Source organism: Dipodomys merriami, unplaced genomic scaffold (genome assembly GCF_024711535.1).
Source record: "Dipodomys merriami isolate MVZ:Mamm:240054 unplaced genomic scaffold, mDipMer1.0.p SCAF_15, whole genome shotgun sequence".
In the NCBI taxonomy this organism is placed as follows: domain Eukaryota; kingdom Metazoa; phylum Chordata; class Mammalia; order Rodentia; family Heteromyidae; genus Dipodomys; species Dipodomys merriami.
Window position 1 is genome coordinate 33424650 of NW_027202826.1, and position 14881 is coordinate 33439530.

The 14881-nt window shown below is 41.5% G+C and overlaps 1 protein-coding gene across 1 annotated transcript in view; it reads left to right on the forward strand.

Moving 5' to 3' along the window:
- Fgf2 (fibroblast growth factor 2) overlaps positions 1-14881 on the forward strand; it is a 42258-nt gene that overhangs the window by 21627 nt on the left and 5750 nt on the right. Inside the window, exon 2 of the mRNA XM_070022555.1 lies at positions 5837-5940. Coding sequence (XP_069878656.1) covers positions 5837-5940 — 104 coding nt within the window. The remainder of the gene's footprint in view (positions 1-5836; positions 5941-14881) is intronic.

Below are 14881 nucleotides of genomic sequence, written 5' to 3' on the forward strand. Positions count from 1 at the left end.
GGACACAGACTCTTTCAAAGACTGGGAGGTAGTTGGTCTCTCAGACAGCAGGCTGGATCTGTTGACATCTTCTGCCTCTACCTACAGCTTTGTAAAGTTTCTGTAGGAAGAGGGTCTGCCCAGGGCTGTGTCCTTATTCACATACAGTAAATGTTATAGGAAGTCCAAAGAGATGTGAAGTGATTCAGTAATGTTCTGGAACCATCAGTGAAGTTCTTGGGATAGTCCAGGCTGTCTTTGAACTCATGATCCTCCTGTCTGGGTCTCCCAAGTGCTAGATTACAGGTATGAGCCATCATAGTAACTTGAAACATATGTTGCTTTCTGGCTTAGTATGCTTGGGTCTCAGATCACTTAAATGAGAACTTGATTGATGGTGTCATAGGCACTACAATGAAAGCTTCACGAGAGGAGAGTTTGTAGATTGAAGTCATGTGTATTTCTGGCTCTAGAATTGTTCCAAGCTTAGCCAGGTGCTGGTGGCTAATGCCTGTAATCCTAGTTACTCAAGAGGCTGAGATCTGAGGATTGTGGTTCAAAGCCAGCCTGGGCAGGAAAGTTCATGAGACTTATATGCAGTTAACCACCATAAAACTGGAAGTGGAGCTGTGCTTCAAAGTGGAAGAGCTCTAGCCTTGAGCGCTTGAGCACACACTCAGAATAGCTCCATTCTTTTTAAACAGCTTTTTTTTTGGGGGGGGGGGGAGCGGTCCGGTCATGAGGCCTGAACTCTGGGCCTGGGTGCTGTCCCTCAGCTCTTCAGCTCAAGGCTAGCCTCTACCACTTGAGCCACAGCGCCACTTCCGGCTTTTTTCTTTTTGCTTATGTAGCGCTGAGGAATGGAACCCAGGGCCTCAGGCATGCAAGGCAAATGCTCTACCACTGAGCCACCTTCCCAGCCCAAAATAGCTCCATTCTTAACATACAAGAGGCATCTGATACCACTTTACTATATGAATGTCAGAATTTTCCTTGGAAATAACGAGATGAACTTTATTTATAGTAGGCCCTTTTTGTTCACTGATGTCTGGGCCAGAGGAGACCACTGAGGAAAACCTGTGGTGTGGATTAATGGCTGCTTATGGTTGGGGTGGTGGTGGTGATGGCATGGAGGGTGACTGTGAAGGGATATATGGAGATGCAGATGTTCTGTAGCTGCAGATGCCCTGGAATTGGTTGTGAGGATTCACAATTCCTGAGTATACTAAAAGCCACGGGGTTCTCTAAATGGTAAGTGGCATGGTAGGGAAATGGTATTCTAGTGATAATGCTGCAGATCAAACAGGGCTCAGGACCAGGACTCTGGCTGTTACTTCACAGCATGCAGACATTAGGAAAACAACTTTGTAGATGGGAGTTGATTTGAGCAGTTCAAGTCAGCTCAGGAGACTTACCCATGCTGGCAAAATTCAGTTCTTGTGCATAATTTTTAATGAATTTTGAAAATAATAGGACAATGATATGTTAGGTGACACTATAATAAAAAAAACCCAAAAGTTACCTAGGTTAAGTGGATTGATTATGCTATTCCTATCTTCCATATTTTGACTGGCTCATTCTCTTTTGTCAGCTTTTGCGTGCAATCTTTTTTTTGAACTCAGAGTCTCTCACTTGACTTTTTTGCTCAAGGCTGGTGCTCTACCACTTGAGTCATACCTCCACCTGTGACTTTTTGGTGGTTAATTGGAGATATTAGTCTCTCAGCTTCTGCCCAGGCTGGCTTGGAAATGTGACCCTCAGAGCTCAGCCTGCTGAATAGCTAGGATTACAAGCATGAGCCACTAGGGCCTGGTCCTTTCAGATAGGTTAAGAGTTCTGTTAGGTGCTACGCAATTAACATCATTTTATCTTCTCGATTACCTCAAGCTTCTTAACTACCATGGAAAGACCCTGGACATCTCTGGATATATTACTTGTTTTGTAGTCTGTTTGTTAGATATCCACACCAAATTTATTTTATTTTTTTATTTTTTGGCAGGGGATGCAGAGACTTTATTCAGTTTTATTGTCAAGGTGTGTACAGAGGGGGTGCAGTTACATACATAAGGTAGTGAGTACATTTGTTGTCGAACTTGTTACCCCCTCCCTCGGTTTTGTCCCACTTTTCCGCCTCTCACATCACCCAAGTTGTAAGGTTCATTTCCAATATATTGTCTTTTGAATGTCGCTGTTGCTTTGGTTCACCCTTTGTCCTTTGTGTCACCATTTTGTTGTTACCCTTCCCTTCCCTAATTCAAATAAACATATATACAAGACATAGGGTACCAAAATCAAATACAGTGACAACAGGGGATAAACCATAGGGGGAAAAAGATGAAAGAAAAAAGAAATAACTTCACATTGTACATTAAAAACAACAACAAAGAAAAATTACCTTTGAATAACTGCCATTCAACAAAGCAATTTTTATTAATACAGTGCATCTTGATCAACGTTGCCCCTTTCAACATTCTCACCCGTCCTGCCCAACGCATCCCCTTCTCTCACTTTTCTTTTCTTAATTTTGTAGGATATACATGGAGGTTTTTCCTACCATTTAAAAAATTATTACAGTTTCCTTTTTTGGGGGGTCCAGTCGTGGGGCCTGAACTCTGGGCCTGGGCGCTGCCCCTCAGCTCTTCAGCTCAAGGCTAGCGTGCTACCACTTGAGCCACAGCACCACTTCCAGCTTTTTTCTTTTTGCTTATGTGGTGCTGGGGAATCGAACCCAGGGCCTCATGCATGCAAGGCAAGCGCTCTACAACTGAGCCACCTTCCCAGCCCCTTATTACAGTTTCTTAAGTGAGGTAAAGAGTAGATTTCTTTTTGGACATTGTCACCTCTTCCCTTTTTCTCTCCCAGTTTTTACCTTCTGTCCCCACCTACAAGTTGTATTGTTCATTTTCCATTTAGTGCCTAGTGAGCATCATTGCTGCATTTGTTCACCCTTTGTCCCTCCATTTCTGTGGCCCACCTTACCCATTCAAAGACAGATAAGTGAACAAACAAGACCAAAAAACGCTCTTGTTTTCATTTCCTGGAATTCATTTCAATAAATATCATTTTATATGGTCAAATTCCTAACAGTATTCTCCTTTGGTCTCACCATGTCTTGGATGCCTAGAGACCTGTATAATATACCAATTAGGTGTGCATTTTATATCTTCTCTCTATATCTTTATTTTTTTTTAAATGTGCTGTTACTGAGATTTCAACTCAGGGCCTGAGCCTTTAGCTTTTTCACTTAAGGTTGGCAGTCTACCACTTGAGTCACAGCCCCTCTTCCAGCTTTTTGGTGGTTAATTGAAGATACGAGTCTCACAGTCTTTCCTGCCCAGGCTGGCTTGGAACCAAGATCCTCAAATCTCAGCTCCTGAATAGCTAGGATTATAGCATGAGCCACTGGTGCCAAGTTTCAGACTGATTTTTAAAGAAAATCTGTGCCTTTTTGACACTCCCAACTTCTTGTAGGCTCTGGTTATTTTATAGCTTATGTATTTAAAATAAGCTCATGGAGGCAGAGTGACTTAAATAGAATGCCTGCTTACTTAGCAAGCATAAGAGCCTGTGTTCAAACTCCAGTATCATTGAAAAATAAAGTGAAATAATATGCCAAGGAACCCCCCCCCTTTTTTTCCCAGTCCTGGGGCTTGAACTCTGGGTCTTGGTGCTGTCCCTGAGCTTCTTCACTCAAGGCTAGTGCTCTACTATGTGAGCCACAGGCCCACTTCTAGTTTTTTGGTGGTTAATTTGAGATAAGAGTCCCACAGACTTTCTTACCTGGGCTAATTTCAAACCATGATCCTCAGATGTCAGCCTCTTGTGTAACTAGGGTAACAGACATGAGCCACTAAATAGCTGCTTTTTAATGATCCATTTCTCTACTTGTAAACACTAAAGAAACATTATATTTCTAATATTATCCAAATCCTGTTGTGCTAGTTTCTAAAATCTGGACTTTTCAGTGTTGCTTTTTCTGTTGTTCTGAAAGACACCCTGAATACCCACATGCTTTTGAAAAAGTTTGTTCTAAGACTAAATTTGTTAAATACTATATGCTTGATCCCCTTAAGATGGCACACAGTGGGATGATGCTAAGCATAACTCTGAGCAGCCTGGCAGTGAGTGTTAACCTGGGCTTCACTGGAATTTTCTTTTTCTTTTTATTATTATTATTGTTGTTGTTGTTGTTATTTTGTCAGTCATGGAGCCTGAACTCTGGGCCTGGGCGCTGTCCCTCAGCTCTTCACCTCAAGGCTAGTGCTCTACCACTTGAGCCACAGCACCACTTCCAGCTTTTTTTTGCTTATGTGGTGCTGAGGAATCGAATCCAGGGCCTCATGCATGCAAGGCAAGCACTCTACCACTGAGCCACCTTCCCAGCCCCTCACTGGAATTTTCTAAATTTATTTGCCCCCCAGAACCTGCTTTGTAGGCAGTATCTATTAGCCAAAATACATTTTAGGGACTGTTCTAGGCAGGCAGATGCTGCCTCTCAGTAGCAAAGCGGAACTATTTTAACTTCACCTTAAATTTTAGGCAATTATTCATCCACATTTCATTATAAGTAATACAAATTTGTGTTTTCCTGCAGTCTGCTTAATATGCTGCTTAATATGCAGCATAACACACAGGTGCCGCCAGGATGCTGGAGATGCAACCCTTCCATCTCATTGTATAAGAAAAAGCTGCTTTTCCACTAGAGATTTGTTAAAAAACAAAACAAAACAACAGTAAAAAAACCTCCACACAGCTCGGCATCAGTGGGTCATGCTTGTAATTCTATCTGAGGATGGCGGTTCAAAACTAGGCCAGGTAGGAAAGTCTCTGAGGCTCTTTCTCCAACTAACAAACAAAAGTAGCTAAAGCAGAGCTATGACTCAAGTGGTAGAGCACCAGCCTTGATCAAAAAGCCAAAAAACAGCACCCAGGCCCTGACTTCAGGTCCTGGTTCCTACATATACATGCATATGCACACACAATAGCTATCCATAAAAATTTCCTATAAGAAAAATATACCCCCATTGTATTGAAAGGGAAGGTAGATATAAAGCGTGAGAAAATCAGGAAAATACAGCCCAAAAGACAATAGTGAACATATAGACCCTCTTTATTATGTGTACCAGGACTGAGCCTTAAACTTGGAACCTTCCCTTCTTGCTTGGTTATTTCTTCTCAGGATTGATACTCTTCTCCTTGAGCCACACCTCTATTTCCTAGATTGTCTTTCATTTGTGAAAAATTGGTCAGGAATGACTTTTAAGGAGCTTAAACAGTAGCATGGACAATCCCATATATTTATATGTATATATAAATATATTTATTTACGTATATTTATATGTATTTATATATATATATATATATATTTTGTTGTTGTTGTTGTTGTTGTTGTTGATCGTGGGGCCTGGGTGCTGTCCCTGAGCTCTACCACTTGAGCCACAGCACCACTTCCGGTTTTCTACTGTTTTATTGGAGATAAGAGTCTCACGGACTTCCCTACCTGGGCTAGCTTTGAACTGTGATCCTTAGATCTCAGCCTCCTGAGTAGCTAGGATTACAAGCGTGAGCCACCAGGGCCCGGCTCCCACAAATTATATTTCTATGTCACATAAATAGCTTCACTTTAAAAAATGTGAATAGTTAATGGGAACAATATAATTACTGAAAAAGGAAACAATTGTCCATTCTGCCCTCCTGCTCACTGTGACACAAGTGTGTCCAGGAGAGGAGCCCCGTGTAGCCACGGGCTAGGCTACAGTCTGCACCTCCAGTACTACTCAGGTGTCTTGCCTTTGTATGTGGAACAGGTTCTTTTCTCCATGGTGCTACAAAGGTAATTTCTCCCTGTTACTTACAGTCAAACTACAGCTTCAAGCAGAAGAACGAGGCGTGGTGTCTATCAAGGGCTTGTGTGCGAACCGTTACTTAGCTATGAAGGAAGATGGAAGATTATTGGCTTCTGTGAGTAGCATTATTTTCTTTCTGTTCTCTTCTTTTGCTATTTTTTTTGCATTGATAATGATGTTTTGTTAGAAGTTTTCTGTGTATTACATAATATCTGCTATAATCACCCTCTAAAATACAGAATACTGTAAGTTCTGAAGAAGGAGGGATGGGGGGACATGGCACATGTGAAGTAAATACCGGGCTGTGTGAGGTGGTCTTGATTTACAGCATCAGTTCTCAGTTACTGTATTTTACTCTGCAAAAACATGAAAATGTTCCGACATTATGTAGCCTTTTAAAGATCAATAGGGAAAGACACAAATTTTTGGTTATTTAAAGAAAATTTAAGACATTAGAAGTGGTCTTATGAAACCATGGTATGTGCTAGTACTGGGGCTTGAACTCAGGGTCTGGCTGCTGTCCCTTGCTCTACAACCTGAGCTGCAGCCCCACTTCTGGCTTTTTGGTGGCAGAATCTTACAGACTTTCTTTTTTTTTTTTTCTTTGATATATGTATGTTCTTGATTTTTTTTATTATTATTATTTTTTAAATTTTATTTTATTTTATTTGAGAACATACTGTACAGAGGGGTTACAATTACATGGGCAGGATAATGCATACATTTCTTACCAAGCATTGCAGCCTCCTCCTTTGTTTACCCTTCACCTCCCTTCCCAGCCTCCCCCCTCCCCCCACCCAATCATACCCCCCTCCCCCCCACACCCACATTGTAAAGCTGGTTTTGACATGACATTTTGTACTTCTCATTGTTGCAACAGATCCACCTGAATCCTTAAACGACTTGTTTGTCCCCATCTCCTCCACATCTTACAGACTTTCTTACAGACTTTCCTGCCCAGGCTGGCTTTCAACTGCAGTATTCAGATTCCATCCTCGTGGGTAACTAGAATTACAGGTGTGAGCCATCAGCACTTGGCTGTCATATAAATCATCTGTAGAACAGACTGCTAAGAACACGGGCTTACTTTTGCTACTTAGTAGCTGTGGTCTTGGGCAAATTATTCTTAGTTCCCTCACATGTATAATAAACGTCCATTTCCGTGGATTTTTGCAAAGATTTAATTAGATATATATTATAGATTTATTATGTATCTCTATATATGTTTCTCTTTATCTGTCTCTCTATATGTCTCTATATGTGTCTATATGGAGAGATCTATATAATTTATTGATCTACTGTATATCTATGAAGATCTATAGGTATTCTGTCTGTGTGTCTGTCAAATAGATAGGTTAGAAAGCCACTGTGAATGTCTCAATTGATGCTGGGAACCTGGCAAAAAAAAGCAGGACAGAGGACTTAGGAATGACTAGAGTTAGTGGTGACATAGAGAGAAAAATCAAAGATGGCTCTCAGGTTTCTGGTATGGATGAGAAGGGGAAAGAGGAAAAGAAAGTTGGGGGGAAAGGTAATACACTTCAAATTTAGACCTGCATTGGTTTGAGTCCCCTAAGGAAAATCTACCAGTTAGTTGAAATTATGCCATTGAAGCTTAGGGGAGAGGCCTCTGTGGTACACAGATCTAGATTTCACTGCTGCTTAGAACAGGGGAGCAGATGAGGTGTGCTAGATAAAAATAGAGCTCTAGAGATTGGCTTCTTGGACATTCCACTTCTTTCATTCATTTTTCCCCTGCCTATCTGTTGTCAGTTCAAGAGGTGTTCTAATAGTTGGGGATCCACCAAAACAGAACTCTTCAAGTTTCAGTACTGGCACATGTATGTGTCCATACCTATGTTCCATAGGCTGAAACATTGGTATATTTACAGGATAGTGCCACCATTGTCCAATCACTGAAATTCCAGGAGCCACTGGCTCACACCTATAATCCTAACTGCTCAGGAGGCTGAGATCTCAGAATCGCAGTTCAAAGCTAGCCCAGGCAGGAAAGTCCATGAAACTCTCACCTCCAGTTAGCCATCAAAAAGTGGACAGGGGAGCTCTGACTCAAGTGGTAGGGTAGAGTGCTAGCCTTGACCAAAAAAGCTGAGGGACAGTTGGCTAGACCCTTAGTTCAAGCTCCAGGACCAGCACAAATCAATCAAACAAAAAGAAATAATAGAATTTCCTACAAGTTAGAATATAGACAATTCTGACTCATTCTCTTGGTAGATTCCTGAACTATTGAGTATGCCCATAGAATCTTGAAGTACTCAAAGCTGTGCATTCTAGCTTTTTTCTTAGTGAAGAAGAAACTGCTAGGCCCAAGGTCATAGGCTTTTATTTCGTTTTGCACATGTTTGTTTCTTGTCTCCTCAGATATGTTATATATTAATTCTTCATGATACAATGGATTCCTATCAGGTTGACTCAGTAAGAGTCAGTGTAACAATATTTGGATATTTATTGCAAACTCTTTAAGGACAAAGCCACAGCTGGCACACACAGATGGAAAGTTTCAGATCTGAGGAACGGCACTAATTGCAATCCAGCTGCTGTAACCACTGATCCATGATGTAGACCCCATTGCAAGGCCCATTCCTGCCAAGTGCCTGCAGTAACCGTTAGTCTTGCCTGCTACCCAATGTGGGAGCAGGGCTCCATGCCCTGTCCGCAGCAGGGCTACCTCTTTTCCTTTGGTCTGGGCCGGTCAGTCTTTTTTTTTTTTTTTTTTGTCAGGCTGAACTCTGGACCTGGGTGCTGCCCCTCAGCTCTTCAGCTCAAGGCTAGTGCCCTACCACTTGAGCCACAGCACCACTTTGGCTTTTTTCTGCTTATATGGTACTGAGGAATGGAACTAGGGCCTCATGCATACGAGGCAAGCACTCTACCACTGAGCCACCTTCCCAGCAAGGCCGGTCAGTCTTGAGTGTACTTCCTCAAGCAGAAGAGGGTATTTAAGTGGAACATTTTCTGAATCAGCTCTGGAGACATTGAGCTGTCAACAACAGCAACTTACTGTAGGTCCTGATGAGTAACTATCATTTGGGGATGCAAATAAACCTCACCCTGGAGAAGCTGGGGTGCCAGACACTACTCTTGATGAAGGTAGAAGCCCTCCAGGTCCTTGTCTCCCTGATCTTAAAATTTCAGACTGTGGTAATAGAGCCCATTCCTGGGTTCCTGGGCACTTGACCACAGGTGTGATTGTTGGAGTGACTAGAGAACATTGTAGTATACTCTGAGAAAGGCCTCCAGCACATTAAACCTTTTGCTTTCTGAGTTACATTAGGTTAAGAGTACAAGAAAGACATGGCTGTTTTGCATCTTAGTGGTCTGAATGCATCAGATAAAGGATGGAGGGCAGTTTGGAAGCATTTCTGGAGAGCATGTCTCTCCTTTCAAGCTAGGAACTATGAATGCTCAAACAGTAACTATATGTAACTGCCAAAGCCCCTATTTGGGGATTCAGCCTTGAGTGGTTCTTTAATATACAACAGGCTTCTGCCTCCATTTCACAAGGATAAATTTTGTCGCTATGAGTAACACCAACCAACAAATATTAGGATATAAGATTTCTTAAGTGTTCACAAAATTGTAGGTTACAAAACCGCATATAGTGAGGTTAATTGTAGTTTTAAGTTTTAAATTGCCAAATAAGCCAGGCATCAGTGGTTTATGTGTATAATTCTAGCTACTCAGGAAGTCAAGATCTGAGGCTCATGGTTTGAAATCAGCCCAGGTAGGGAGATCCACTAGACTCTTATCTCCAATTGACTGCAGCTGTTGCTCAAGTGGTAGAGTTCCAGACTTGAGCAAAAAAGCCAATCAAGAACATGAGGCCCTGAGTTCAAGCCCTAGGACCAACATACACACACACACACACAAATTGCACATAGTGAGGATAACTAAGTTTTTAGCTGTAAGGTTTAAGTTTAAATCACCAAAAACCTCAATGTTTTGTATAAAGAAAAACCCTGACTAGTCTTTATCCACTTGAAAGTTGCATTGTTTTCTACATAATGCTATAAAGTATTAGACTATAACTTGTGTTGACCTATAATAGTAAAATAGAAAATAATAGTCTTTGATGATGATGATGATGATGATGACTGTATATATGTACTGTAAAATATTTTACCTTTTAAACAACTTTCTTATTTGAAGGGCTTTTTTTTTTTTTTTTTTTTTTTTTGCTGGACCTGGGGCTTGAACTCAGGGCCTGGGCACCATCCTTGAACTTCTGTGCCCAAGGCTAGTGCTCTACCACCTTGAGCCACAGCTCCACTTCTGACTTTCTGTGTTTAATTGCAGATAAGAGTCTCAGACTTTTCTACCTGGGCTTGCCTCAAACCATGTACCTCAGATATCCGCTTCCTACTGAATAGCTAGAATTATAGGCATAAACCACCATTGCTGATGTGAAGGCCTTTACTGATGATACAAATTCTATAACATAGTAGTGACAATAGATTTTCAAGGGTTTAGTTATCCAGAAGATGTGTGTGTATGTATTGGTCCTGGGACTTAAAATCAGGGACTGGTTCTGTGCTCAAGGTCAGTGTCCTCCAGGATTTGAGCCACAATTTCACTTCTGGGTTTCTGGTGGTTAATTGGAAGTAAGACTCACACAGACTTTCCTGCCTAGGCCGTCTTCAAACCAAGACTCTTAGATCTCAACCTCCTGAATAACTAGAATTACAGGTATGTGTCACTAGAGCCCAGCTGTATATCATTTGTAAGAGACTAAAGTACTGCTAGAGTTGGGCGCTGGTAGCTCATGCCTATAACCCTAACTACTCAGGAGGCTGAGATCTGAGGATTGAGATTTGAAGCCAGCCTGGGCAGGAAAGTCTGAGAGACTAATTTGCAATTAACCACTAGAAAAGTGGAAGTGGTACCATGGCTACAAGTGGTAGAGCACTAGCCTTGGACAAAAACTCTCCGACTGTGAGTTCAAGCCCCACAACGGACCCACTCCCCCAAAAATACTAGGGGTACTGGTAGCTTGTGCCAGCCTGGGCAATAAAATATGTGAGGCTGTTTATCTCCAGTTAATTACCAAAAAGCTGGAAGTAGAGTTGTGGCACAAGTGGTAGAGCACCAGCCTTGAGCAAAGAGCTAAGGGGCAGTACCCAGACACAGACACTGACTTCAAGCCTCAGGACTGGCACAGGCACACCAACAACAAAAACTAGATCAAATGTCACATAATTATTGTTGCTTTTAGAAACCAGTCCTAACCATTTTATATAAACTATGTTACAAGACTAAGACCTAAGACCAAATTTGCTTTTAACTTTTCACCCTTTGTGTTTGCAGTGTTCTGAAATACTCCACGCTGCTGCTTACATCATATCTGCTTGTAATTCTCAGAAATGGTGTAAGCAAAACCATTTTCAGATTCCTATTGAGCAAACTCCTTCATAAGCCAAAACTGCAGAAATCAAAGTACTGTAAAAGAATAAACAACCCAGAAAACAGAGCCTGGGGAAATGACCATAAGGTTCAAATCTAAAATTTAGCCCTGCACCAGAACTGTGAGGCCAGGGAAGGGGAAGGAGCTGGGGGAGCATGTGAGAGGAAACTTACTTTGGTGTCTCTCTGTATACAAACACTGTTAAAAATTGGGAGGGATTTTAAAGATCATCTAACCCAGGCATGCATGCATGTGCATGTGTACATGTGTGTATACATGTATGGATATGCATGTATATGTAGATGTGTTCACACTGGCCAGTACTGGGGCTTAGACTCAGGGTCTTGCAATCTCCCGTGACTTTTTAGTTCAAAGCTGCTTCTGTACCAGTGGAGCCATACCTCCATTTCTAGCTTTGTGGTGGATAAGAGTCTCGTGGACATTTCTGACCAGGCTGGTTTTGAACAGATCTCAGCCTCCCAAATAGCTAGAATTACAGGTGTGAGCCACCATCCTAATCCAGTCTTCTTTCCCAAATGAGGGAAATGAGACCCAGTGAAGTTGAAAGAACTTGAACAAATATACAAGTTAGGAAATTGGACCCTAAGTTTCCTGTCCCACCAACATCTATTGTTAGGACAGTCAAAGTCTTGGAAAGGCCTATCTGCTTTGGTTTCTTCAGGGATTTAATGGGTTAATAAAGTTAAACCATACTGTAGTTAAACTTATATTTAAACTCCTAGACTAGGTTTTTCCTGGTCCTATTTCCTTATAGCTTATTTAGATCTCATAGTGCCGTTGAATTCTTATTGTAAATTCTTTTTGTTTACTCATTAATTTAGCAAATATTGATCACTTAATGTGCACCAGAAAAGAACACAGCAATGGACACAATAAAAATTCTCACTTAGCATCTGGTTCATATGTAATTATCAACTAAGGTTAAGTTTGTTACAAATTCTAGTTATAAGGTAGTTTTAACAGAAGAGTTGTAAGGAAAGTTTTTATATTTTATACCCAGTCTTCTTATGAGTATGGTACATTTGTTGTAAATAGGACCTAGACTGATGTATTAATAGTAACATTTCAGTCATATTTTCTTAGCTTTACCTAATGGTCTCCACAGGACACCAGATTTCACTGAATCTCTCAAAGTTCTCGTAGGCAGTGACAAATTCTTACTTTGGTTTCTTTTACAGTTTGAGAAATACTTAGCACTTGTCCTTTTAGAACATAACTGTCTTTCCATTTGGATTTACCTGATATTTGCCCATGGTTGGATAAGCTATGAGAGGAAAGCCACTGAGGTAAAATATCATTTTGCTGATAGGAAAGGGGACATGCTATCTTCATGTTGAATTGCTTATATATTCACCTTGGTCACCTTGTTGACAAAGTCTGTCTTCACTGTAAATTTTTTTATTACTGTTAGTTATGGAGCTTGAATTCAGGGCCTAGGCCTTGCCCCTGAGCTTTTTGGTCGGTTGTGGGGCTTGAACTTAGGGCCTGAGTGCTGTCTCTGAGCTTTTTCACTCAAGCCTAGTGTTCTGCCACTTTGAACCACAGCTCCACTTCTGGTTTTCTGGTGGTTATCACCTACCTGGGCTGGCTTCAAACTTTGATCTTCAGGTCTCAGCCTCCTGAGTAGCTGGGATTACAGGTATGAGTGTAAGTTTATTCTTTACTCCCCTTCCCAAGCTGCATTCTTGGGAAGGAAGTCACTAACAATATATATTTAAAGTATGGGGCTTTGTGATTCAACTCCTTTATTATGTAGATAATTATTCAAGTAGTCTCTTTTCTCTCTCATTCTTTTTCCTTCCTTCTTTAAGTCTATTTAAAGTGTTGATTTTCCATATGCAATTCGATTCTTCCCTATTCAGATTCCCCAAAAACATCTTAAAATCATTATCATTACTAGTATCAACAAATGTTTATTGTGACCCTATCACAGGACCTTGAGCCAATCTGGTTTCTTTGGACAATCTCTGTCCAAAGGTACTACTCATCACCAAAGTGTGATGAGTTTATATCATTCTCACCAGTGTCCATCCTCCTACATTTTTATGTTCCATACTTTTATAGCTTTAATAATGGATGATTGGAGTTACCATGCCCAACACATTTCTGACATTAGTACTTGCCCATTCTGTGGTTATTAGCAAGAAGAGAGCTGTGTGACACGTATGGTGCCCAGTGGGTGCTAAATGAACACATTATCACCATGTGTAGGGTTCACCTCCAACTCAACACGTGCCAGACAGAACTCTCCATCTTTCAGTATGGAAGTGTTCCCCACAGGTAGGTAGACCATCATTTTGGCAGAGCCAGTGCCAGCCATGAGTCCTCACTGCACATCCTGTCTGCACACCCTTTTGACTCTACCTCTAAAATATACTCATAAGCTGACAGGTTCTTAAACCTCCATTGCCACCATGAGGATCTGAGCCTATTTTCTCTTTGCCTATGTTACTGAACAAGCCTCTAAAAGGTGACTCCCATTTGCTTTTGGCTCCCTGTGCTGTTGGCAGTCTGGGTGATTCTGCAAATGTCAGCTCACGTGGACTTCTCTGCTTGAAAGCGCCAGTGATTATTTTGTGTGCATGTGGTGCCATCCTGGGACTTGAACTCAGGGTCTGGGCACTATTCACTTTCCTGAGGTTCTCCCCACCCCTTCTCTCTCCTCTCTTCTCTTCTCCTCTCCTCTCCTCTTCCCCCCACCCAGCCTTTGGTAGTTGATTGGAGGTAAGAGTCTTACAGACTTGTCAGCTTAAGCCTCAGCACTCAGCCTTCAGAATAGCTAGGATTGCAGGCATAAGCCATTAACACTCAGCCACAGTGACTCCATCTCAGAGTCAGGGCCTCCAAATCTCTCGGGGATCTGCCCTTTCTCCTAGATTATTGCCTCTCTGACCTTATCCTTCATCTCCAGCCCTCTGTTTCATCCTTGCTATTCTAATTTACTACCCCTCAAATCCCCCCCACAGCCGTCTTTAGTATGGATGACTCCCTTTCCCCATGTTCTTCTGGGATTAATAACTTCATTGGTTAACTTCTTCACCTCTTTGAAGTATTAGCTCAAAAGTCACTTTCTTAATAGAGTCTGATGTGCTTTTGTTATTTAGTATCATAACCTAGACTCTACCCACCCCTGCTACTTCCAATCCCTCTTTCCAAGTTCAGTTATGCTTTTTCCCCCATAACCAAAGTCATTTATTGCTAGAGTGACACTCAGTTTTGTTCACTAATATGTCCCATGTGTCTAGAAGAAAGAAAACATAGTCATTATTTAAGTCATTTTTTTAATCAAGGAAATTTTAATTTGGGGGAAAGGTGACAGGTAGGCAGAAAGTGTCCAGTTGGAAATGAGTTACTTGAAAGCACCAGTGCTCCACTGGCTGTTGAGGAAGCAAAGTAAAAATTATGTTTGAAGATTGTAATTTCCATGATGGGCTTTAAAGAAGTCAAGCCCGAGTCCAGGATTTCGCAGCCCTTAGGCCTACACAGTAATAAGGCTTTAATGAAGAAAGATGAAGGGCAGGGATGTAAAACAGGTCCTGTAGGAGGGAGAGGGCGAATATGTTTGAATTTCTATATGTGGGAAACAGAGCTAGGAAGCTTGGGAGGGAGACAC